The 23,234-nt window shown below is 40.4% G+C and overlaps 1 protein-coding gene, 1 long non-coding RNA gene and 1 gene segment (V, D, J or C); 1 reads left to right on the top strand and 2 right to left on the bottom strand.

Moving 5' to 3' along the window:
- LOC106601675 (uncharacterized) overlaps nucleotides 1-23,234 on the bottom strand; it is a gene marked incomplete in the record, with an annotated part of 737,295 nt that overhangs the window by 69,440 nt on the left and 644,621 nt on the right.
- Nucleotides 1-23,234, top strand: part of LOC123741723 (uncharacterized) — a 149,265-nt gene that overhangs the window by 48,035 nt on the left and 77,996 nt on the right. The gene's annotated exons all lie outside the window — the stretch shown is intronic.
- Nucleotides 13,125-13,743, bottom strand: LOC106601682 (Ig heavy chain V region 6.96-like). The segment is given in 2 exon segments: nucleotides 13,125-13,535; nucleotides 13,636-13,743. Coding segments are annotated over 2 exon segments (387 nt in total).

Here is a 23,234-nt window from a genome sequence, read left to right as displayed (position 1 = left end):
TAAATATTACTCGCCAAAGTGCAATCATTGGACAATAAATTAGACGAGGTACGATCACGAATATCCTACCAACGGGACATCAAAAACGGTAATATCTTATGTTTCACGGAATCATGGCTGAATGACGACATGGATATTCAGCTTGCGGGATATATGCTGCACCGGCAGGACAGAACAGCACACTCCGGTAAGACGGGGGGTGGGGGGGGGCTGTGCATATTTGTAAACAACAGCTGGTGCACGAAATCTATGGAAGTCTCCAGATTTTGCTCACCTGAAGTAGAGTATATTGTGATAAATTGCAGGCCACACTACTTGCCTAGAGAGTACTTTTCATGGCTGTTTATTTACCACCACAAACAGATGCTGGCACTAAGACCGCACTCAGTCAGCTGTATAAGGAAATAAGCAAACAGGAAACCACTCACCCAGAGGCGGCGCTCCTAGTGGCCGGAGACTTTAATGCAGGGAAACTTAAATCAGTTCTACCAAATCTCTATCAACATGTTAAATGTGCAACCAGAGGGAAAAAAATTATAGATTCCACACACAGAGACGCGTACAAGCTCTCCCTTGCCCTCCATTTGGTAATTCCTGCTTACAAGCAAAAATTAAAGCAGGAAGCACCAGTGACTCGATAAAAAAGTGGTCAGATGAAGCAGATGCTAAACTTCAGGACTGTTTTGCTATCACAGACTGGAACATGTTCCGGGATTCTTCCAATGACATTGAGGAATACACCACATCAGTCACTTGCTTTATCAATAAGTGCATCGAGGACGTCGTCCCCACAGTGACTGTACGTACATACCCCAACCAGAAGCCATGGATTACAGGCAACATTCGCACTGAGCTAAAGGGTAGAGCTGTCGCTTTCAAGGTGCGGGACTCTAACCCGGAAGCTTACAAGAATCCTGCTATGCCCTGCGACGAACCATCAAACAGGCAAATCGTCAATACAAGGCTACGATTGAATCATACTACACCGGCTCCGACGCTCTTTGGATGTGGCAGGGCTTGCAAACTATTACAGACGACAAAGGGAAGCACAGCCGCGAGCTGCCCAGTGACATGAGCCTACCAGACGAGCTAAATCACTTCTATGCTCGCTTCGAGGCAAGCAACACTGAGGCATGTGTGAGAGCATCAGCTGTTCCGGACAACTGTGTTATCAAGCTCTCCGTAGCCGACGTGAGTAAGACTTTTAAACAGGTCAACATCCACAAGGCTGCGGGGCCAGACAGATTACCAGGACGTGTGCTCCGGGCATGTGCTGAGCAACTGGCAGGTGTCTTCACTGACATTTTCAACATGTCCCTGATTGAGTCTGTAATACCAACATGTTTCAAGCAGACCACCATAGTCCCTGTGCCCAAGAACACAAAGGCGACCTGCCTAAATGACCACAGACCCGTAGCACTCACGTCCGTAGCCATGAAGTGCTTTGAAAGGGTGGTAATGGCTCACATCAACACCATTATTCCAGAAACCCTAGACCCACTCCATTTGCATACCGCCCAAACAGATCCACAGGTGATGCAATCTCTATTGCACTCCACACTGCCCTTTCCCACCTGGACAAAAGGAACACTTATGTGAGAATGCTATTCATTTACTACTGCTCAGTGTTCAACACCATAGTACCCTCAAAGCTCATCACTAAGCTAAGGAACCTGGGACTAAACATCTCCCTCTGCAACTGGATCCTGGACTTCCTGACGGGCCGCACCCAGGTGGTGAGGGTAGGTAGCAACACATCTGCCACGCTGATCCTCAACACTGGAGCTCCCCAGGGGTGTGTGCTCAGTACCCTCCTCTACTCCCTGTTCACCCACGACTGCATGGCCAGGCACAACTCCAACACCATCATTAAGTTTGCAGATGACACAACAGAGGTTGGCCTGATCAACAACGAGACAGCCTATAGGGAGGAGGTCAGAGACCTGGCTAGGTAGTGCCAGAATAACAACCTATCCCTCAACGTAACCAAGACTAAGGAGATGATTGTGGACTACGGGAAAAGGAGCACCGAGCACACCCCCATTCTCATCGACGGGGCTGTATTGGAGCAGGTTGAGAGCTTCAAGTTCCTTGGTGCCCACATCAACAACAAACTAGATTGGTCCAAACACACCAAGACAGTCGTGAAGAGAGCACGACAAAGCCTATTCCCCCTCAGGAAACTAAAAAGATTTGACATGGGTCCTGAGATCCTCAAAAGGTTCTACAGCTGCAACATCGAGAGCATCCTGACCGGTTGCATCGCTGCCTGGTACGGCAATTGCTCGGCCTCCGACCGTAAGGCACTACAGAGCATAGTGCGTAAGGCCCAGTACATCACTGGGGCAAAGCTGCCTGCCATCCAGGACCTTTACACCAGGCAGTGTCAGAGGAAGGCCCTAAAAATTGTCAAAGACCCCAGCCACCCCAGTCATAGACTGTTCTCTCTACTACCGCATTGCAAGCGGTACCGGAGTGCCAAGTCTAGGACAAAAAGGCTTCTCAACAATTTTTACCCCCAAGCCATAAGACTCCTGAACAGGTCATCAAATGGCTACCCGGACTATTTGCATTGTGTGCCCCACCCCCCCAACCCCTCTTTTACGCTGCTGCTACTCTGTTTATCATATATGCATAGTCACCTTAACTATACATTCATGTACATACTACCTCAATTGGCCCGACCAACCAGTGCTCCCGCACATTGGCTAACCGGGCTATCTGCATTGTGTCCCACCACCCGCCAACCCCTCTTTTTCGCTACTGCTACTCTCTGTTCATCATATATGCATAGTCACTTTAACCATACCTACATGTACATACTACCTCAATAAGCCTGACTAACCGGTGTCTGTATATAGCCTTGCTACTGTTATTTTCAAATGTCTTTTTACTGTTGTTTTATTTCTTTACTTACCTACACACACACACACACACACACACACACACACACACACACACACACACACACACACACACACACACACACACACACACACACACACACACACACATACATTTTTTATTGCACTATTGGTTAGCGCTAGAGCCTGTAAGTAAGCATTTCACTGTAAGGTTTACACCTGTTGTATTCGGCGCACGTGACAAATAAACTTTGATTTGATTTAGATTGTTTCTTAACTTTTCAGAAGAGTTGGAGCCTCTGATGCTTTGCGGAACTTCCTGAGTAATCGATCATTCTGTTCTCACCGAAATCTTCTTGTAAAATCCCCCTCAAATGCCAGTTGGATTAGTTGAGCTAGCCTCGAGCCTTACTTCTGTGTTTTAGGAACGCGGGCATTCGATGTCAGAGAGGAACTTCACAATGATGTCAAAACTTTTAACAACCACTGACACAGTAGCCAGGTGTCCGGCCTTTGATCCAGTAGCCTTTTCAAACTTTCTCCAGTGTACAGGGCAGCCACTGTTGGTTTCTTTAAGAACTTGTAGAGTGAGTCACAGACATGAAAAAAGTCCTCCAGCGCATTCTCAGATGACATTGAATGACCACTAAGTGTAGCTGGTGGTTGAAACAATGGAATTATGGCACTTCTCTGTTTACTTTGTCCTGCAATATTTTCTGCATGCCCTCCTTTTAACTGACATGACACTAGCGCCATCCTAACATTGACTAAGTATAGTTTCTGTGCCAAGGCCAACCTTTCTTAACACTTACTAATCTCAGTCAGTTCTGGGTCATTTCACCATTTCCAGAGACACTAGCATGAAGCCAACCTGGTCTCATAGCATTTTGTATTATTCTGTATGTAAATCTGAGACACCCCATTTATTATGTTACGTTTGGTATGGTTACATAAGACAGATGGTTACTTAAGCCAAAAACGAAAGTAGGGTGGTTGGTCGGGGTGGATGGGTCGGCTTATAACAGGGTGGGGGTGTAACGCAAACATCTATCAATCCAAAGGTTGCGAGTTCAAATCTCATCACGAACAACTTTAGCATTTTAGCTAATTAGCAACTTTTCAACTACTTACTACTTTTTAGCTCATTTACAACTACTTTGCATGTTAGGTCATCCTTCCCCTAACACTAACCTTAACCATTTGAGTGAACTCTTCCCCTAACCTTAACCTTAACCCTTTAACCTAACGCCTAAACTTAACTCTAACCTTAACCCTAACCCTAACTCCTAGCCTAGCTAACATAATCAAGCTAGCTAACATTAACCACAGAATTCGTAACATATCATACATTTCGCAAATTCGTAACATATAACACGTTTTCGCAAAGTCAAAACATATTGTACGTTTTTGCAAATTTGTAACATATATAACAAATTGCAATTCACACCATATCATATGAAATGAGTGGACATCCACAAATGAATACATACCATATAAACGTAACATATCAGACTAAATGGAGTGTCTTGTATTTATGTACAGAATAATACAAAATGCTCTGAGACCAGGTTGCTGAAGCATGTGTATCTCCAGTTGAACAGCCTGGACACTGTTAATTATTATGCTTGAGAGTCACAGTAACACAGAAGGCTGCAGCAATGTACAAAAACTGGTCAACAATGATCTTGAAAGTCTCTAGGGGGTGGTTTCTCAGACACAGATTAATCCCAGTCCTGGACTAAAAAGCACCATTAAAAGTGCTTTTTAGTCTTGGATTAGGTTTAATCTGTGTCTGGGAAGCTGGCCCTAGGAGTCTATGTTCCAATCTATCAACTACTCCATGGCATCAACAACACACATTGGTCGGCACATATCATACTTCCAGGATTCCTCCAACCGGGATTTAGAGAAAAGCAGGGAATTTATTCAAAGTTCCAGGAATTTTGAAACCCTATCCTTGAGAGACACCAACAGTTAGATTGCTATATGCTGTGACATTCCAAGAAAAATTGAAGACACTAATAATAATGTTATTATAATAACAATGTAAACCAAGAGAGAGTACTAAGTTTGCTGAAATTTCAGTCAGTAATACAGGTTCATGCGGATTATAACAATCTGTTGTTTTTCTTCATGTTCCTCTTACACCAACCACCTTACCTCTATGTAAATAAGATTTTCTGTATATAAAATGGTATGTCCATTTGTCCTTCACTTAGTTGGAGTAGACAAGTTGCCGCTTCAACATAAACCATGCTTCAACTGTTGGCAGCTGCATCATACCCGGCCCCACGAGGGATGGGCTTAGCCCCCTCAGTTAAAATTTACATCAACATAAACCGCTAGACTGTCAAGAAAACCATAGTAACATGTACAGTTGAGGTCGGAAGTTTACATACACTATAGCCAAATACATTTAAACTGAGTTTTTCACTATTCCTGACATTTAATCCTCGTAAAAAGTCCCTATCTTAGGTCAGTTAGGATCACCACTTTATTTTAAGAATGTGAAATGTCAGAGTAATAGTAGAGAGAATGATTTATTTATTTCATCACATTTCCAGTGGGTCAGAAGTTCACATACACTCAATTAGTATTTAGTAGCATTGCCTTTAAATTGTTTAACTTGGGTCAAACGTTTCGTGTAGCCTTCCACAAGCTTCCCACAGTAAGTTGGGTGAATTTTGGCCCATCCTCCTGACAGAGCTGCTGTAACTGAGTCAGGTTTGCAGGCCTCCTTGCTCGCACACACTTTTTCAGTTCTGCCCACATATTTTCTACAGGATTGAGGTCAGGGCTTTGTGATGGCCACTCCAATACCTTGACTTTGTTATCCATAACAGGTGTACACTGTGGTCTTCAGCTGACCCAGCCAAGTTCAATGGTTATAAATTCTGGAGAGTCTTTGGTAATCACCTGTAAGGTCTCTGGGTATTCTCTGACTGATAGCAGCAATGTCTATGGAGTATAATGGATCCAACCTGAAGGAATTATTTCAGAGTGGGTTGGGAACATCTATTACGATGTAGGCACAGCTTACAAAGATTCACTGAAACACAAGTTCAGCTTGACCAGAGACAGTTCAAGAGGCACAGTGGCTTTAATAGAGGCACTGAAAAGCTAGTGTACCATTATTATATGTCTACATGGTAAATCAAGTGTGAAAACACACAAAAGTAATGATCAAATCATTCCTCTGTACATCTCACTCTACATGGTGTGTCATATCTTATTTGCTCTATAAGCGGTGTCAATTCTCAAGTAAATACATATATTTCACTGAAAATATCATCAGCAAACAGAATAAAAACTGTAAGTAATAATCAAAAGAAAATGTTAATATCAAGTAAAAAAGAGTAATGGACCAGGTATTTATCCTTGGAGGACACCAGTCATTACATTCTGATACTGATTCTGTGTATAAGATGTCACAATGATACAAGTCAATTGTTTCCTCAATATATAACTCTTTCACTATGCAAAGCAACTCTCCTCTTTTGTATAAAGAGAAATATCTCTCTCGCTTTCACTCAGTCAGCAAGTGCAGTTACCCTCAACTCAGCTTCAACACAAATCATGTTCCCTGCATCTCTGTTGTTGCTGCTGGCAGCTGTATCCTGTGAGTTTTGGGGGACTGATACATCAACATTGGTGTATTATGGAGTAATAGAGGTTTGGAAATATTATTAACAACATTTTTAGTTTTGTTTGTTTTGTTTTACAGGTGTGTTTTGTCAGACTGAACTCACACAGCCAGGCTCTATGACCCTGCAGCCTGGACAGCCTCTGACCCTGTCCTGTAAGGTCTCTGGGTATTCTTTAACCAGCACTAGCTACTGTACAGGTGTGAATCACCAACCTGAAGGAAAAACAGAGTGGATTCATATGTCACGATGGTAGGACATATTACAATGACAAACTGAAAAACAAGTTCAGTATCTCCAGAGAAATGTCCAGCTGCACAGTAACTTTAACAGGACAGAGTCTTCAGACTGAAGACACAGCCGTGTATTATTGTGCTCGCTACCCACACTGATACAAAGCAGCACAGGACCAGTTCTGAAACTCCATGACATTCATATGGTTATAAACACTACAACACAAACTTTTATATACATTAATACACATATACTCTATACACAATTAATCTATTACTACAATTCCTTAGCAGTGACACTGCATCCATCAAATCTGGTCAAAGTATTAGTTTCACGTTCCCCTCTTCGTCTGTTTGGTGTATTCTGTCTTTATGTATGGAGAGTTCAGATTAACTAATCATCCCTTCTTTAAGCCACTAGAGGGTGAGCTAGGTTAAGGTGAACAGAAAGGTCTTTATAGTAAGGTATCATTATACCATAATGAATCCCTCCTTATTAAAATGTAAATTAACTCAATTGTTCTGGTCAAATGTACCTGTTCCCAATCTCGGACTCTCCATCTTCCCACCCACTGAGGAGTCAATGCAAAACTCTGACCTCATCCATCACTACTTTTCTCACTGCAGAGTGGAGGAGAGGGACTGAAGCACTAACTAGACTGAAGAACATAGACACACCATAACAACTGACAGTTCATGATGAAATATACTATTGCTTTACTACCGATGATTATAGGTTTGACAGGTGAACACTTGAAGACTGGATATACTTGAACAGATTGTTATGTGAGGTTTTGAGTCCAGGGATTTTCTCTAATGTTACTCTGTCTCCACAGGTGTTCAAGTTCAGACAATAATTTAAAATATCCTGAAAGATCTCACAAACTGACCTGCACATACACTGGGTTTAGTGGACATAATATAGAAATAGATACAGTTGAAATCGGAAGTTTACATACAGTCGTTTTTCAACCACTCCACACATTTCTTGTTAACAAACTATAGTTTTGGCAAATCTACTTTGTGTATGACACAAGTAATTTTTCCAACAAATGTTTACAGACAGATTATTTCACTTATAAAATTCACTGTATCACAATTCCAGTGGGTCAGAAGTTTACATACACTAAGTTGACTGTGCCTTTAACCTGTTAGGGCTAGGGGGCAGTATTGACACGGCTGGATAAAAAACATACCCGATTTAATCTGGTTACCACTCCTACCCAGTAACTAGAATATGCATATACTTATTACATATGGATAGAAAACACCCTAAATTTTCTAAAACTGTTTGAATGGTGTCTGTGAGTATAACAGAACTCAAATGGCAGGTCAAAACCTGAGAGATTCCTTTACAGGAAGTGGCCTGTCTGACCATTTCTTGAACTTCTTTTCCATCTCTATCATTTACTAAGGATCTCTGCTCTAACGTGACACTTCCCACGTCGTCCATAGGCGCTCAGAGCCCGGGAAAAAACAGAATGTCGTCATTCCAGCCCCAGGCTGAAACACATTATCGCCTTTCTCAAGTGGCCGATCATGGGACACTGGGCTTAGGCGCGTGACCCGACCGCCCCCGCCTTTGGGATTTTTTTCCTCTGTTTGCCGAAAAGGAGATTCCCTGTCGGAATATTATCGCTTTTCTCACGAGAAAAATGGCGTAAAAATTGATTTTAAACAGCGGTTGACATGCTTCGAAAGTACGGTAATGGAATATTTAGAATTTTATTGTCACGAATTGCGCCATGCGCGCGACACTTCTTTACTATTTCGGATAGTGTCTGGAACGCATCGAACAAAACGCCGCTATTCGGATATAACGATGGATTATTTTGGACCAAACCAACATTTGTTATTGAAGTAGCAGTCCTGGGTGTGCATTCTGACGAAGACAACAAAAGGTAATCAAACTTTTATAATAGTAAATATGATTATGGTGAGTGCTAAACTTGCCGGGTGTCTAAATAGCGAGCCCGTGATGCCTGGGCTATGTACTTAGAATATTGCAAAATGTGCTTTCACCAAAAAGCTATTTTAAAATCGGACATATCGAGTGCATAGAGGAGGTCTGTATCTATAATTCTTAAAATAATTGTTATGCTTTTTGTGAACGTTTATCGTGAGTAATTTAGTAAAATGTTAGCGAATTCCCCGGAAGTTTGCGGTGTTGTATGCTAGTTCTGAACGTCACATGCTAATGTAAAAAGCTGGTTTTTGATATAAATATGAACTTGATTGAACAAAACATGCATGTATTGTATAACATAATGTCCTAGGGTTGTCATCTGATGAAGATCATCAAAGGTGAGTGCTGCATTTAGCTGTCTTCTGGGTTTTGGTGACATTATATGCTGGCTTGAAAAATGGGTGTCTGATTATTTCTGGCTTGGTACTCTGCTGACATAATCTAATGTTTTGCTTTCGTTGTAAAGCCTTTTTGAAATCGGACAGTGTGGTTAGATTAACGAGAGTCTTGTCTTTAAATAGCTGTAAAATAGTCATATGTTTGAGAAATTGAAGTAATAGGATTTTTAACGTTTTGAAAATCGCGCCACAGGCTGCCAGTGGCTGTTACGTAAGCCCATAGAGGTTAAACACCTTGGAAAATTCCAGAAAATGATGTCATGGCATTAGAAGCTTCTGATAGGCTAATGGACATAATTTGAGTCAATTGGAGGTGTACCTGTGGATGTATTTCAAGGCCGACCTTCAAACTCAGTGCGTCTTTGCTTGACATCATGGGAAAATCAAAAGAAATCAGCAAAGACCTCAGAAAAAAATTGTAGACCTCCACAAGTCTGATTTATCCTTGGCAGCAATTTCCAAATTCCTGAAGGTACCACGTTCATCTGTACAAACAATAGTATGCAAATATAAACACCATGGGACCACGCAGCCGTCACACGGCTCAGGAAGGAGATGCGTTCTGTCTCCTAGAGATGAACGTACTTTGGTGCGAAAAGTGCAAATCAATCCCAGAACAACAGCAAAGGACCTTGTGAAGATGCTGTAGGAAACAGGTACAAAGTATCTATATCCACAGTAAAATGAGTCCTATATTGACATAACATGAAAGGCCGCTCAGCCACTGCTCCAAATCCGCCATAAAAAAGCCAGACTACGGTTTGCAACTGCACATAGGGACAAAGATTGGACTTTTTGGAGAAATGTCCTCTGGTCTGATGAGGTGGTGCTATGCTGCAGGAGGGACTGGTGCACTTCACAAACTAGATGGCATCATGAGGAAGGAAAATGATGTGCATATATTGAAGCAACATTTTAAGACATCAGTCAGGAAGTTAAAGCTTGGACGCAAATGGGTCTTCCAAATGGACAATGACCCCAAGACCCCAAGAATACTTCCAAAGTTGTGGAAAAATGGCTTAAGAAACATCATCATATCATATAGAACAATTTCAAAAGTAATGCTATTTTAAAGCTATGTAAGCATTAATTACATAATATATTCCTTTAAACATGTTATAAGTCTGTAAAGTTCTTGGGGCTAGGCCCAATTTTCCTGAATTTCCGCCTGTCTGACGTGCCCAAAGTAAACTGCCTGTTACTCAGGCCCAGAAGCCAGCATATGCATATAATAGAAAACACTTTGAAGTTTCTAAAACTGTTAAAATAATGTCTGAGACTATAACAGAACTGATATAGCAGGCAAAAACCTTTTTTAGGGCACAGGCTCTTTCAATGCAAACCAATGGGTCTATATATAAAAATAGCTCCCATATTGCAGTGCCTATGGCTTCCACTAGATGTCAACATTCTATATACAAGGTTTCAGGCTTGTTTCTTGAAAAACTAACAAGTCATTGTAGTTGTTCCAAGGGGAGCTCCATAACAAAAGTAGTCTTTCGGCTTCATTATTTTCCTTTCCTATTAAACATACTACTTTTCACATGAAATATTATCGTTTATTTACATATTAGGGTACCTGAGGATTAATTAGAAATGTTGTTTGACTTGTTTGGAAGAAGTTTACCAGTAGCTTTTTGGATTCCTTTGTCTGCATGTTGAACGAGTGGATTACTGAAATCAATGGTGCCAACTAAACTGACTTTTTGGGATATAAAGAAGGACTTTATCGAACAAAACAACCGTTCATTGTGTAGCTGGGACCCTTAGGACAGCAGAGTCCTCTTGGCCTACAATAACTTTGTGCTTGTGAAGACATCCTCAATCAGAGTGAACTGGCCTTTCGTTCGTTCTCCCAATCCACTCCAGGGCTTTTCATAAGCTCCATTAATCAGTGATAGTTAGTGCAGGTATTGTTGTAATGTCAGTCCAAGCTGCCTATAATGAGAAGACCAGAGCTGACTGTCTGATTATAAAGAGACGAAGGGGAGGAAGACTTTTTCATAGCCGGCCCTCTAGAGGTTTAAATAGAGAATGAGAGGGAGAGTTTTTCTTTCAAGGTTGATATTGGCATGATTGTCTCAGAACAGCACAGGATAACATCATTTATTGGGATTAATGCAATACACTTGTTCCATTTAAACTTGTTCCATCTAAACTTGTTCTGGACCATATATTCTTGTTCCATCTATACTTCTATAACATTATTGACCTTCATGGGGCTGTATTCAATATTGAACTAATTCTCTGTTAGCTGAAATTTGACATTTGGTTTTATTCAAAGAAACTCACCAAATTGAAAGACATTACCAGATAGGCCTGAATGGTTTTAGCTGCATTAGATAATTCATTTTATTGAATGACTGCATATATTATTGATCCTGTTTCGGGTTATTTTCCATTGTCAGCTGACTTTGAATGGCTCTAAAATGTTCTGTGGCAGTTTCATGAGGATATTCATACAGTTATCTTGACTGTTATCTTGACAGATTGTCAGGTATATTTTATGCTTTTGAAGTAGTCATATAAATGATGGTTATAAATAAGAGTATGATATGTCTACTCTCTCCTATAGTGTTGGTGGGGCCATGAGATTGATGTTAAACCTGTTAGGGACAGACGTTCCACGCCTCACCAATATCCAATGGTATAGCGTGGCGCGAAATACAAATACCTCAAAAATGCAAAAACTTAAATTTCTCAAACATATAACTATTTTACACCATTTTAAAGACAAGACTGTCCTTTATCTAACCACATTGTCCGATTTCAAAAAGGCTTTACAGCGAAAGCAAAACATTAGATTGTGTCAGGAGAGTACCCAGCAAAATATATCCACACAGCCATTTTCAAAGCAAGCATATATGTCACAAAAACCCAAACCACAGCTAAATGCAGCACTAACCTTTGATGATCTTCATCAGATGACACTCCTAGGACATTATGTTATACAATACATGCATGTTTTGTTCAATCAAGTTCATATTTATATCAAAAACCAGCTTTTTACATTAACATGTGATGTTCAGAACTAGCATACCCACCGCAAACTTCCGGTGAATTTACTAAATTACTCACGATAAACGTTGACAAAAAACATAACAATTATTTTAAGAATTATAGATACAGAACTCCTTTGTGCAATCGCGGTGTCAGATTTTAAAATAGCTTTTCGGTGAAAGCACATTTTGCAATATTCTGAGTACATAGCCCGGCATCATGGCTAGCTAATTTGACACCCACCAAGTTTGGCCCTCACCAAACTCAGATTTACTATAAGAAAAATTGGATTACCTTTGCTGTTCTTCGTCAGAATGCACTCCCAGGACTTCTACTTCAACAACAAATGTTGTTTTGGTTCGAAATAATCCATAGTTATATCCAAATAGCTCCGTTTTGTTCGTGCGTTCAAGTCACTATCCGAAGGGTGACGCGCGAGGGCATTTCGTGACCAAAAAATTCTAAATATTCCATTACCGTACTTCGAAGCATGTCAAACGCTGTTTAAAATCAATTTTTATGCTATTTTTCTCGTATAATAGCGATAATATTCAAACCGGGCGACGTTGTATTCATTCAAAGACTGAAAGAAAAAAATGGAGTAGTCTTGTGCATGCGCGCTCCAGTGTCATTATTCTCAGCAGGACCACTGACAAAAACTCCTGCTGTTTTTTGCCCAGAGACTGGAGAGCTCTCATTCCACTTTCTGGCGCCTTCTGAGAGCCAATGAAAGCCTTAGAAAATGTCACGTTACAGCAGAGATGCTGTATTTTTGATAGAGATGCCCTAGAAGGAGAACAAATTGTCAGACAGGGCACTTCCTGTATAGAATCTTCTCAGGTTTTGGCCTGCCATATGAGTTCTGTTATACTCACAGACACCATTCAAACAGTTTTAGAAACTTTAGAGTGTTTTCTATCCAAATATACTAATAATTATATGCATATTCTAGTTCTGGGCAGGAGTAGTAACCAGTTTAAATCGGGTACGTTTTTTATCCGGCCGTGAAAATACTGCCCCCTATCCCAAACAGGTTAACAGAGACTGGAGATCAGAATCACAGACTCTCACAGTGAGAGAAGCGCTTGATCAGTTTTTGTACAGAGCTGCAGCCTCCTGTGTCACTGTGTCTCTGGCACAATAATAAACAGCAGAGTCTTCAGTCTTCAGACTGTTCATCTGGAGATACACCTGCTGCTTGCTATTGTCTCTGGAGATGGTGAACCAACCCTGGACTGACTGGGAGTAGTAGATATTACTGCTGGAATCACTAATTGTAGCAACCCATTCTAGCCCTTTCCCTGGAGCCTGCCTGATCCAAGCGTTCCAATAGTTGCCACCAAACCCAGAATACGTGCAAGTCAGTTTGTGGGATTCTTCAAACGTTTTAACCACTGATTCAGACTCAGTCAGCGTCTGACTCTGAACACCTGTGGAAATGAACAACAAAAATACATTCATACCCATAATCAGTAATAGCAGATTTTTCTGAAAAATGTGTTCTTGTGGATACAGAATATTGTAACTTACTTTTTATAGACACCACCAAGAGCACTAAAATCCAGACAGCCCTCATTGTTCCGTGATAGTCAGGTTAGTGCAGGACTTGTTGTAATGTCAGTCCAAACTGCCTATAAACACATTACCAGAGCTGAGTGTCTGATTATAAAGGGATGAAGGGGAGGGAGACTTTGCATAGACTGCCTCCTAGAGGCTTAGATAGAGACTGAGAGGGAGAGATCTGTTCTATTCCTTGATTTTCTCTCCTCTGTCCTTTATTCTGCTCTCTGTAGTTCAAATTTTACTTGTGAGACATGTTGACTGTAATGTTTTTAATATGATGTGTTAAAGATCAGCAACACAGGAACAAAAGTTCAGAATTTTATTTGGTTTTACATTTCTATAAAGCTTTTAATGGTGTATGGTTTTAACGCTTTTTGCAAGGTTAACTTATCAAATTATAATTTAACCGTTTTTGAGACTGAGCATTAATCTTAAATATATTGATATCTTGGTGTGGAGATACATTTATATTATGTTGTGTTTGCATCATTCTCCCATGGGTATCTGGGTATTTGTTCAGGTCTGGTGCTGGTTTGTATCACTATGGAGCGTAGCGAACACAGTAATACACAGCTGTGTCTTCAGGTTGTAGGCTCTGCCCTTGTAAAGACACAGAGTTGCTGGAGGCATCTCTTGAAATGCTAAACTTGTTTTCAGTTCATCATTTTTCTATATATCTCCATCATCCCATATATGGGAAATCCACTCCATTGCTTTCCCTTCAGGCTTTCGAACCCAACCTGTGGGAAAGCTTGTGCTGCTTTCACTAACAGAATACCCAGAGACCTTACAGGTGATGATTGGAGATTCTCCAGGCTTCACAACCATTACTCTTGGCTGGCTGAGTTCAAGACCACCACAGTACACATCTAAACATAATTAGTCATATGCTATACAGGATAGCTAAGCATGACTGTTGTTATTGTTAGGCTATTGTTAAAATAATATTTTCTCAGTATATTTTATTGAGCATCAATCCATTCCCCTCAAATCCAGATCTGACATCATATTCTTTCAGTACCAACGGTACCATACTTTCGTCCCCAGTGCCAACGGTACCAAATCCCGAGAGACTCACAGGAGGCAGCTGCCAGCAGGAGCAGCAGTAGAAGAGTTTGAAGATTTGAAGAGTTTCATTCCAAAACTTTATATACATTTTCAGAAATGTTGGTAAATTAGCGTTTATTGTTTTAAGAAAATATGAAAGAGATTGTGTGTTGTTCAATGACAGACATGTTTTTGTTTCAAATCTAGCAATTGATGGTTTCATTTTAGAAAGACAAATAATGTATTTTTTGCAAAACGCTATGTATCCGTCTGACTCTCAGAGAAATAAGTAGTACTGCTTGTTTTTACACAGTCAAATAAAGCAAATAACTACCTCTTCCTCCACGTTGAAATTCGTCCTTTTAAACGTATGGACATCAGTCCTCACGTCATTGGGAACACAATGTTGATTTCGTTAGGTTGTAGTTGTTCAACCATTTGCAACCAGAGCTCACACTGAGGTTGGCTTAGTTCTGTAGCTGATATTAGCCCTTTTAAACGTATGGACAGCAGTCCTCAGGTCATCGGGAACATAAGAGGTTGACTTCGTCAATGGCTTTTGTAGTGGGGGAGAGAAGGGCGTGTTTCATAGTTCACAACCAATGCCTGTTCACTTGGGCGGGGCCACTGAGTGAGCATAGTTCACTTATGAAAACAATTCTCACATTTAGAAGCTAAAATTACATTTAATCTTTTCCCAAATAGTTTCATATTTAAACATTTAAATTGCACAACAATTTCATGTGAATCTGATAACTAGAATGTGTAGACTTTCCAAGACACAGTTTATGTCGTCCTGTCATCAGTCATAATGTCTCAGACGACTGATCTGACATCATATTCTTTCAGTACCAACGGTACCATACTTTCAACTGGTTGGATTACCTAAAGATTGTTATTTTCCCCAACCTTTTGATGTTACAAAACTCTCTCTATGTTAAAAAAGAGCTTTCCAAGAGTCCATTCTGTAGAGAAAAAGGGGGAAAGATATTTATGGGGGGTCATAATCCTCCAAGTCATGACAGTAGTTTATATATAAACATCCGCATTTGAATGTATTTTTTCTTGTTATTTTATTAACGAAAGCATAAAGATGTTGAAGAAATACTGTACTGCTCTTTTGAGTTAGAAATGTAACACTTTAGAGTACTTAAGCATCGAATACATTGCAGGTTCAGGGATTTTCACAACAGTAGCCGGGCTATAAAAAGTATATTGTCCTGCTAATAGGAAACATTTGCATGATGGGTTACACCTGCTACAGTTGTGAAGAACAAGGTTTGAAAACCTGTTTTCAAAATGCCTCCAGTCCTTCACTACAGTAAATAAAAACACAGCATCTTGTTTACATTCTTTATTGTAACCACAATGTCACACATAATTTGTAACGGCCGTCATATGTAGTGGACCAAGGCGCAGCGGGTTGAGTGCTCATAGTGACTTTATTGAACACGTAACAAACAAAACAAGAAAACGATCGAACGAACAGTGCTGCATGCTAACACACAGCAGTACAACAACAACTTCCCACAAAGGGACAGGTGAAACAGGGCTACCTAAGTATGACTCTCAATCAGCAACAACGATGTACAGCTGTTCCTGATTGAGAGCCATACCAGGCCAACACAAAGAAATACACAACATAAAAAACCATAGAAATACAAAACAAGAACATTACCCAAAACCCCCGGAACACATAAATCAAACACCCCTCTTACATAAATACATGTCCCATAAACCCCGAACCACATAAAACAAATACCCCTGCCACGTCCTGACCAAACTACAATAACCAATAACCCTTATACTGGTCAGGACGTGACATAATGTGTATCTACCTTTCCAGTTGCTTTTAGAGTTTGGGATTTACAAATGTGCACTTTTCATTATTTTAGTTTGAACGTGCAGACTTTTTTTCTTAAAATTATTATTTTATGTAAGATGCTACATTTGTGACCAGTTGCAATTGTAAGTAGGCTGTTAAGCCTTATATCCTACCTCAGCCAGTTAAGTTATTTTATTTAGGTCTAGGCTCCGAAGAAATAGACTCCAATTAAGCCCTCTTGTTGTTTGTAAAGTCAAATTAAAATGAAGATTATTGTTGAAATGAATTGCTCGACTGGTGTAGGTTTTCTCCATCTGTTGGTGTATATATTTTCAGAACATTAACCGTCTGTAGGTAGATACGTGTGTAAGCCTATGTGGAAAGATGGATACAAATGATTTGTTGCAAGATGGGGGGGTTCACACCTAGCTCAAGTTGGGGGGGGGGGGTTCACACCTAGCTCGGCAATTAAACAATTCTTTAGTAAAGGTTCAATAGTCTATTGTTCAGCTAATAGCCCATCCTGCTACGCTTGTGATAAACGAATAATTATAATTTTTCTCATTTCCACATGTTAAAGATTCCAATTGATAGTGTTTTTAGCCACAATCGGCCCCAACCCCAATTTATACATTTGGGCACAGTCGATAGCTTGCCCAAAAGTCCCGTGGTGTAAACTCGCAACCTTTAAAGGAGGAACCACTGTATGTGTTTGCTGATAACAATTCATTAATATAATTCCGTGCGAAAAATATGCTCAAAACATATAGCTAACATGAACTCTGATTTGCAAACAGATGACGTTGGGTTCATGTAAATAATGTGTTTTTCACTGTTGTAATGTGAGTGGATTATTTTATCAGGATAATATTGATATCAGTGTTTTTTCCAATACTTTTGAGTCCTTCTGCTCTCTCGTAGAGTGTTTGTGTGTTTAAACAACAGACGCCCCTCTTTGCCTCACACTGAGATCAGTGTTAATCTGTTTTTGTATGGTGCTGGAGCATCCTGTGTCACTATAATAAACAAAAATACACAGCAGAGTCTTCAGTCTTCAGGCTTTTCACCTCGAAGCTGGTTTTTGGAGCTGTATTTGGTGATGGTGAACTAGCCCTGGAGAGACTGGGCAGGTGTAGTGCCAGTGCCCAAATCAATTTGCCCAATCCACTCTAGACCTTTCCCTGGTTTCTGATGGATCCAGTGCATGTAGTAGCTACCCATGGAGAATCCAGACACAGTAAAAGACAGTTTTACTGACTCTCCAGGTCTGTTCACCACTGGCTCAGAGGAGGTGAGTGACTGCCCCTGAACAGCTGAAAAACAGACAGTTTAGATGATTGTGAGCATCCAGCCAAGAAGCACAGCTCCTCTCCTCTCTCCTACACTGGACAGAAATAACTCCAGTTAACTCACCTGAGATGAGAGCCAGGAGGAATTTCATTGTGAGGTGGTTGTAAAATTCTGTAAAAGGCGGCACATAGACTTAGACTACTTGTCGTGACTGAAGTAGATAGTCTGTGGAGCACAGTTAAATCAGACTACTTAAATAGGAGGAGACCTTTGGTATACATGAACAGACATACATTAGCATCTTAATGGTGATAAATGTCTCTCCCCTTAGCATTTAATGGTCAAAATACTACATATCTTGACACTGTTGAGAAATGTTTTGGTGAAGAATTAAGTTGTACATGTTATAGTGATGTATCCGCTTATTGTGCCAATGTATCAATAAGAAGTTTTATTTTATGGAGCAGTTCTTCGATTAACATTGTTATATTCTTTTGAATTAATGAGGGCCATATGTCGCACGTGTGCTTGATTCAACTGCATATTCAATTTTTGTACAGGTTCTGTGTTGGTTTGTATCACTGTGGTTGTCGAGCACAATAATGCACAGCTGTATCTTCAGTCTGCAGACTCTGTCCTGTTAAAGTTACTGTGCTGCTGGAAGTGTCTCTGGAGATACTGAACTTGTTTTTCAGCTTATCACTATAATATATGTTACCACTGCCACATATTTCTCCAACCCACTCCAGTGCTTTTCCTGCAGGCTGTCGTACCCAACCTGTACAGTAGCTGGTGCTGGTTAAAGAATACCCAGAGACCTTACAGGACAGGGTCAGAGGCTGTCCAGGCTGCAGGGTCATAGAGCCTGGCTGTGTGAGTGCAGTCTGACAGAACACACCTGTAAAACAAAACAAACAAAACAGTATACATCTTTTAGTGAATCATCTTTTAGTGAATGAATCCAATACATTTGACTGAATATTACTACTTTGTTTGTTCAAATATCACTCCCAAATACTCACAGGAGGCCCCTGCCAGCATTAGCAGCAGATATGCAGGAAACATGGTTTGTGCTGAAGTTAGACTGGTGGGAGCTGCACTTGTTTTTTCCAACTGAGTGAAAGACAGATACACACTTCTTTATATACAGAGAGAAAAGGGGTGGAACTTTGCATACAACTGAGAGAAGTTGGTATAAGAAGAGATTGAATCAACTAGTATCACACTGACATGTTGAGTAGATTGATTGGTATGAGCTGCAACAACCTGCATTACCAACTTTGTAATCTCACATTGTTAACAGCACCTTTATTACTAACATTTGTTTTATTATTGTCATCAATGCTTCTTGCAATAGCACAGAATATAGCTATCTGACTGTTGGTGTACCTCAAGGATGTTTACTTAGCCAATTATATTTTTATTCTTGAGATATTTCTATCATTTAAAAAAAAAAGTATATATTTGTATTATTTCATTATTTTAGATTTAATTGAACGTATGACCTGTGTGTGAGAGTATGGTAAGCATTCAGCATTCTTATTTGATTTGGTATGTGTCAACCAGTGTGTGTGTTGTTGATGACATAGAGTTGATGCTGACAGAGGGGACCATAGACTCATTTTAGAGACATACTGAGATCAGTGTTGAGCAGTTTTGTATGGCACTGCAGCCTCCTGTGTCACTGTCTCTGGATGTTCATCTGGAGATACACCTGTTTCATGCTGCTGTCTCTGGAGATGGTGAACCAACCCTGAACAGACTGGGGGTAGTAAGTGCTGCCACCATCACTGCCAGTAATAGCTGCAATCCACTCCAGTCCTTTCCCAGGAGCCTGTCTGATCCAAGTCATGTAGCACGCATTTATGTCTAAACCAGAGGCTGTACAGGTCAGTTAGTGGGATTCTCCAGGCTTTTTAACCACTGGTCCAGAATTAGTCAATGTCTGACTATGAACACCTGTTGAAAGAAAGTAACATTAGAGCTAATAGCTGGACTCAAAACCTCATATAATAACAATATAAAGGTTTTATTCTAACAATCTTAATGTTTCCACATGTCAGGCCTATTATCATCAGTAGAAACACAGTAGTAAATGTCATGATGAACTCTTAGTATGATGTGTCTCTGTTCCTCAGTCTAGTCGGTGTGTCTTTCATTCACTCTGCAGTGAGATATGGAGTGATGGAAGAGCTCAGAGTTTTACATTGACTCCTCCTCACTGGGAGGTAAGATGACAAAGAGTTTAAATAATTAATGTTTTACTTCACTACTCAAGAGGCGCTGTATTGTAATTTACAGATTATAAATGTTTGTCATATGGCTTAAATATTCTTACTATAGGGCATTTTGACCAAGTGCTCTTTTAGTGTGGGAATTCTGGCCATACTGGATTTATACGGATACTGCCTAATTAAACACCTCATGTTCTTCTCACAAGCATGAAATGATACACTGAATGTACAAAACATTGTGAACACATGCTCTTTCTATGTCATAGACTGTCCAGGTGAATCCAGGTGAAAGCTATGATCCCTTATTGATGTCCCTTTTTGATTTTACAGGTTAAATCCTTAAGAGTCTATTGACGCACCTGTGCGTCAATCTAAGTAACATAATAAAAACATCCCCACAAGTGTCGAGGGACTCGTCTGAAGTCAGTAACGCTGATGTGCCAACTTCTATATGTAGTGTCCGAACCTTTTGGGCTACAAACTAATATTTCTCCACTGTGGAAAGGGGAGACTCTCACGAACACAAGTGTCAAGGGACTCGTCTGAAGGTAACCCATACAAATGAATGGAAGCATGGAGGTAGTTTTGTGGCATCAAATATAAGGGGTTAAATATGTGTCCAAAAAAACACAATATTTCCTGGGATTTCTTAGATATAGGCTTTCTTAGATATCTCCTAGATATCGGACAGACACTACAAAACCTTATTCCTTTTGATTATTTTTTTTCCGTTTTTTTTTTTACATTCATGAATGTGTTATTCAAAGCGTTTCTATGGGCTATAGTGGGAAAGGCCAAATTCAATATTTTATCAAAAACATTATTGAAATATATATATTTTTATACCTAAAGGGGTCCTAAAATTGGGGTTTCAATACAAACCCGGTTTAGGGAAGGGTTTGTGTTAGGTGGTGCTCAGTATGGTGGAGAGAGGAGTGTCTATGTAGTGCATTTGCTTGTATGTGTGTGTGTGTGTGTGTGTGTGTGTGTGTGTGTGTGTGTGTGTGTGTGAGTGTGAGTGTGTGTGTGTGTGTGTGTGTGTGTGTGTGTGTGTGTGTGTGTGTGTGTGTGTGTGTGTGTGTGTGCGTGGGGGGGACTGAAAGATGGTGATGGATTCAGAGTCACGGCTGGAGGAAGGGAGTTCCAGATCCTACGACCAACTCTGTTAAAGGCCCTGCCGCCGAAGCTCTGGAGCTTGGACCTGGGGATGACAAGGTGGCCAGCTGGGGTGGAAAAGCATAACTCAGCGTTACTAATTAGCTGCGCTTTTGAAATAATCATCCTTATTTATTTATTTTTGTATTTGTATCCCCCCAAATGGATAGAAAATCACAGCAGCAGTAGCAGCAGCAGTAGCAGCAGAGATGCAAGGAACTTATGGATCTATGGATCTCCTTTGGCATCTGCCAAGGCAGCAGCTACTCTTCCTGGGGTCCAGACACATTAAGCATTCAGCCAATATAAGACACTTAAATGTACCTAAATGTTTAAAATCCATAATATTTATGATTATTTATTTGAATTGCGCGCCCTCCAGTTTCACCGTAAGTTGTCCTGCTAGCGGGACACCGATCCTTATTCAATATACGTACACCTTAGCCAAATACATTTAAACTCAGTTATTCACAATTCCTGACATTTAATCCTAGTAGAAATTCCCTGTCTTAGGTCAGTTAGGATCACCACTCTATTTTAAGAATGTGAAATGTCAGAATAATAGTAGAGAGAATTATTTATTTCAGCTTTATTTCTTTCATCACATTCCCAGTGGGTCAGAAGTTTACATACACTCAATTAGTATTTGGTAGCATTGCCTTTAAATTGTTTAACTTGGGTCAAACGTTTCGGGTAGCCTTCCACAAGCTGGGTGAATTTTGGCCCATTTCTCCTGGTAGAGCTGGTATAACTGAGTCAGGGCTCGTTTTTTCAGTTCTGCCCACAAATTTTCTATAGGATTGAGGTCAGGGCTTTGTGATGGCCACTCCAATACCTTAACATTGTTGTCCTTAAGCCATTTTGCCATAACTTTGGAAGTATGCTTGGGGTCATTTTCTGTTTGGAAGACCCATTTGCGACCAAGCTTTAACTTCCTGACTGATGTCTTGAGATGTTGCTTCAATATATCCACATAATTTTCCTACCTCATGATGCCATCTATTTTGTGAAGTGAACTAGTCCCTTCTGCAGCAAAGCACCCCCACAACATGATGCTGCCACCCCCGTGCTTCACAGTTGGGATGGTGTTCTTCGGCTTGCAAGCCTCCCCCTTTTTCCTCCAAACATAACGATGGTCACTATGGCCAAACAGTTATATTTTTGTTTCATCAGACCAGAGGACATTTCTCCAAAAAGTACGATCTTTGTCCCCATGTGCAGTTGCAAACCGTAGTCTGGCTTTTTTATGGCGGTTTTGGAGCAGTGGCTTCTTCCTTGCTGAGGTTATGTCGATATAGGACTCATTTTACTGTGGATATAGATACTTTTGGACCTGTTTTCTACAGCATCTTCACAAGGTCCTTTGCTGTTGTTCTGGGATTGATTTGCACTTTTCGCACCAAACACGTCTCCTTCCTGAGCGGTATAACGGCTGCGTGGTCACATGGTGTTTATAATTGGGTACTATTGTTTGTACAGATGAACGTGGTACCTTCAGACATTTCGAAATTGCTCCCAAAGATGATCCAGACTTGTGGAAGTCTACAATTTTTTTTCTGAGGTCTTGGCTGATTTCTTTTGATTTTCCCATGATGTCAAGCAAAGAGGCACTGAGTTTGATAGTAAGCCTTGAAATACATCAACAGGTACACCTCCAATTGACTCATATGATGTCAGTTAGCCTATCAGAAGCTTCTAAAGCCATGACATCATTTTCTGAAATTTCCCAAGCTGTTTAAAGACACAGTCAACTTAGTGTATGTAAACCTCTGACCCACTGGAATTGTGATACAGTAAATATAAGTGAAATAATCTGTCTGTAAACAATTGTTGAAAAAATTACTTGTGTCATGCACAAAGTCGATGTCCTAACCGACTTGCCAAACTATAGTTTGTTAACAAGAAATCTGTGGAGTGGTTGAAAAACAAGTTTTAATGCATGCAATCTAAGCGTATGTATACTTCTGACTTCAAATGTAAATACAAATAAAAAAGAGAATCAAATTATTACACTA

This window comes from Salmo salar, chromosome ssa03 (genome assembly GCF_905237065.1).
Source record: "Salmo salar chromosome ssa03, Ssal_v3.1, whole genome shotgun sequence".
In the NCBI taxonomy this organism is placed as follows: domain Eukaryota; kingdom Metazoa; phylum Chordata; class Actinopteri; order Salmoniformes; family Salmonidae; genus Salmo; species Salmo salar.
Note: the sequence above shows the minus strand (reverse complement) of the source record. Positions and strands in the feature narration are given on the sequence as shown.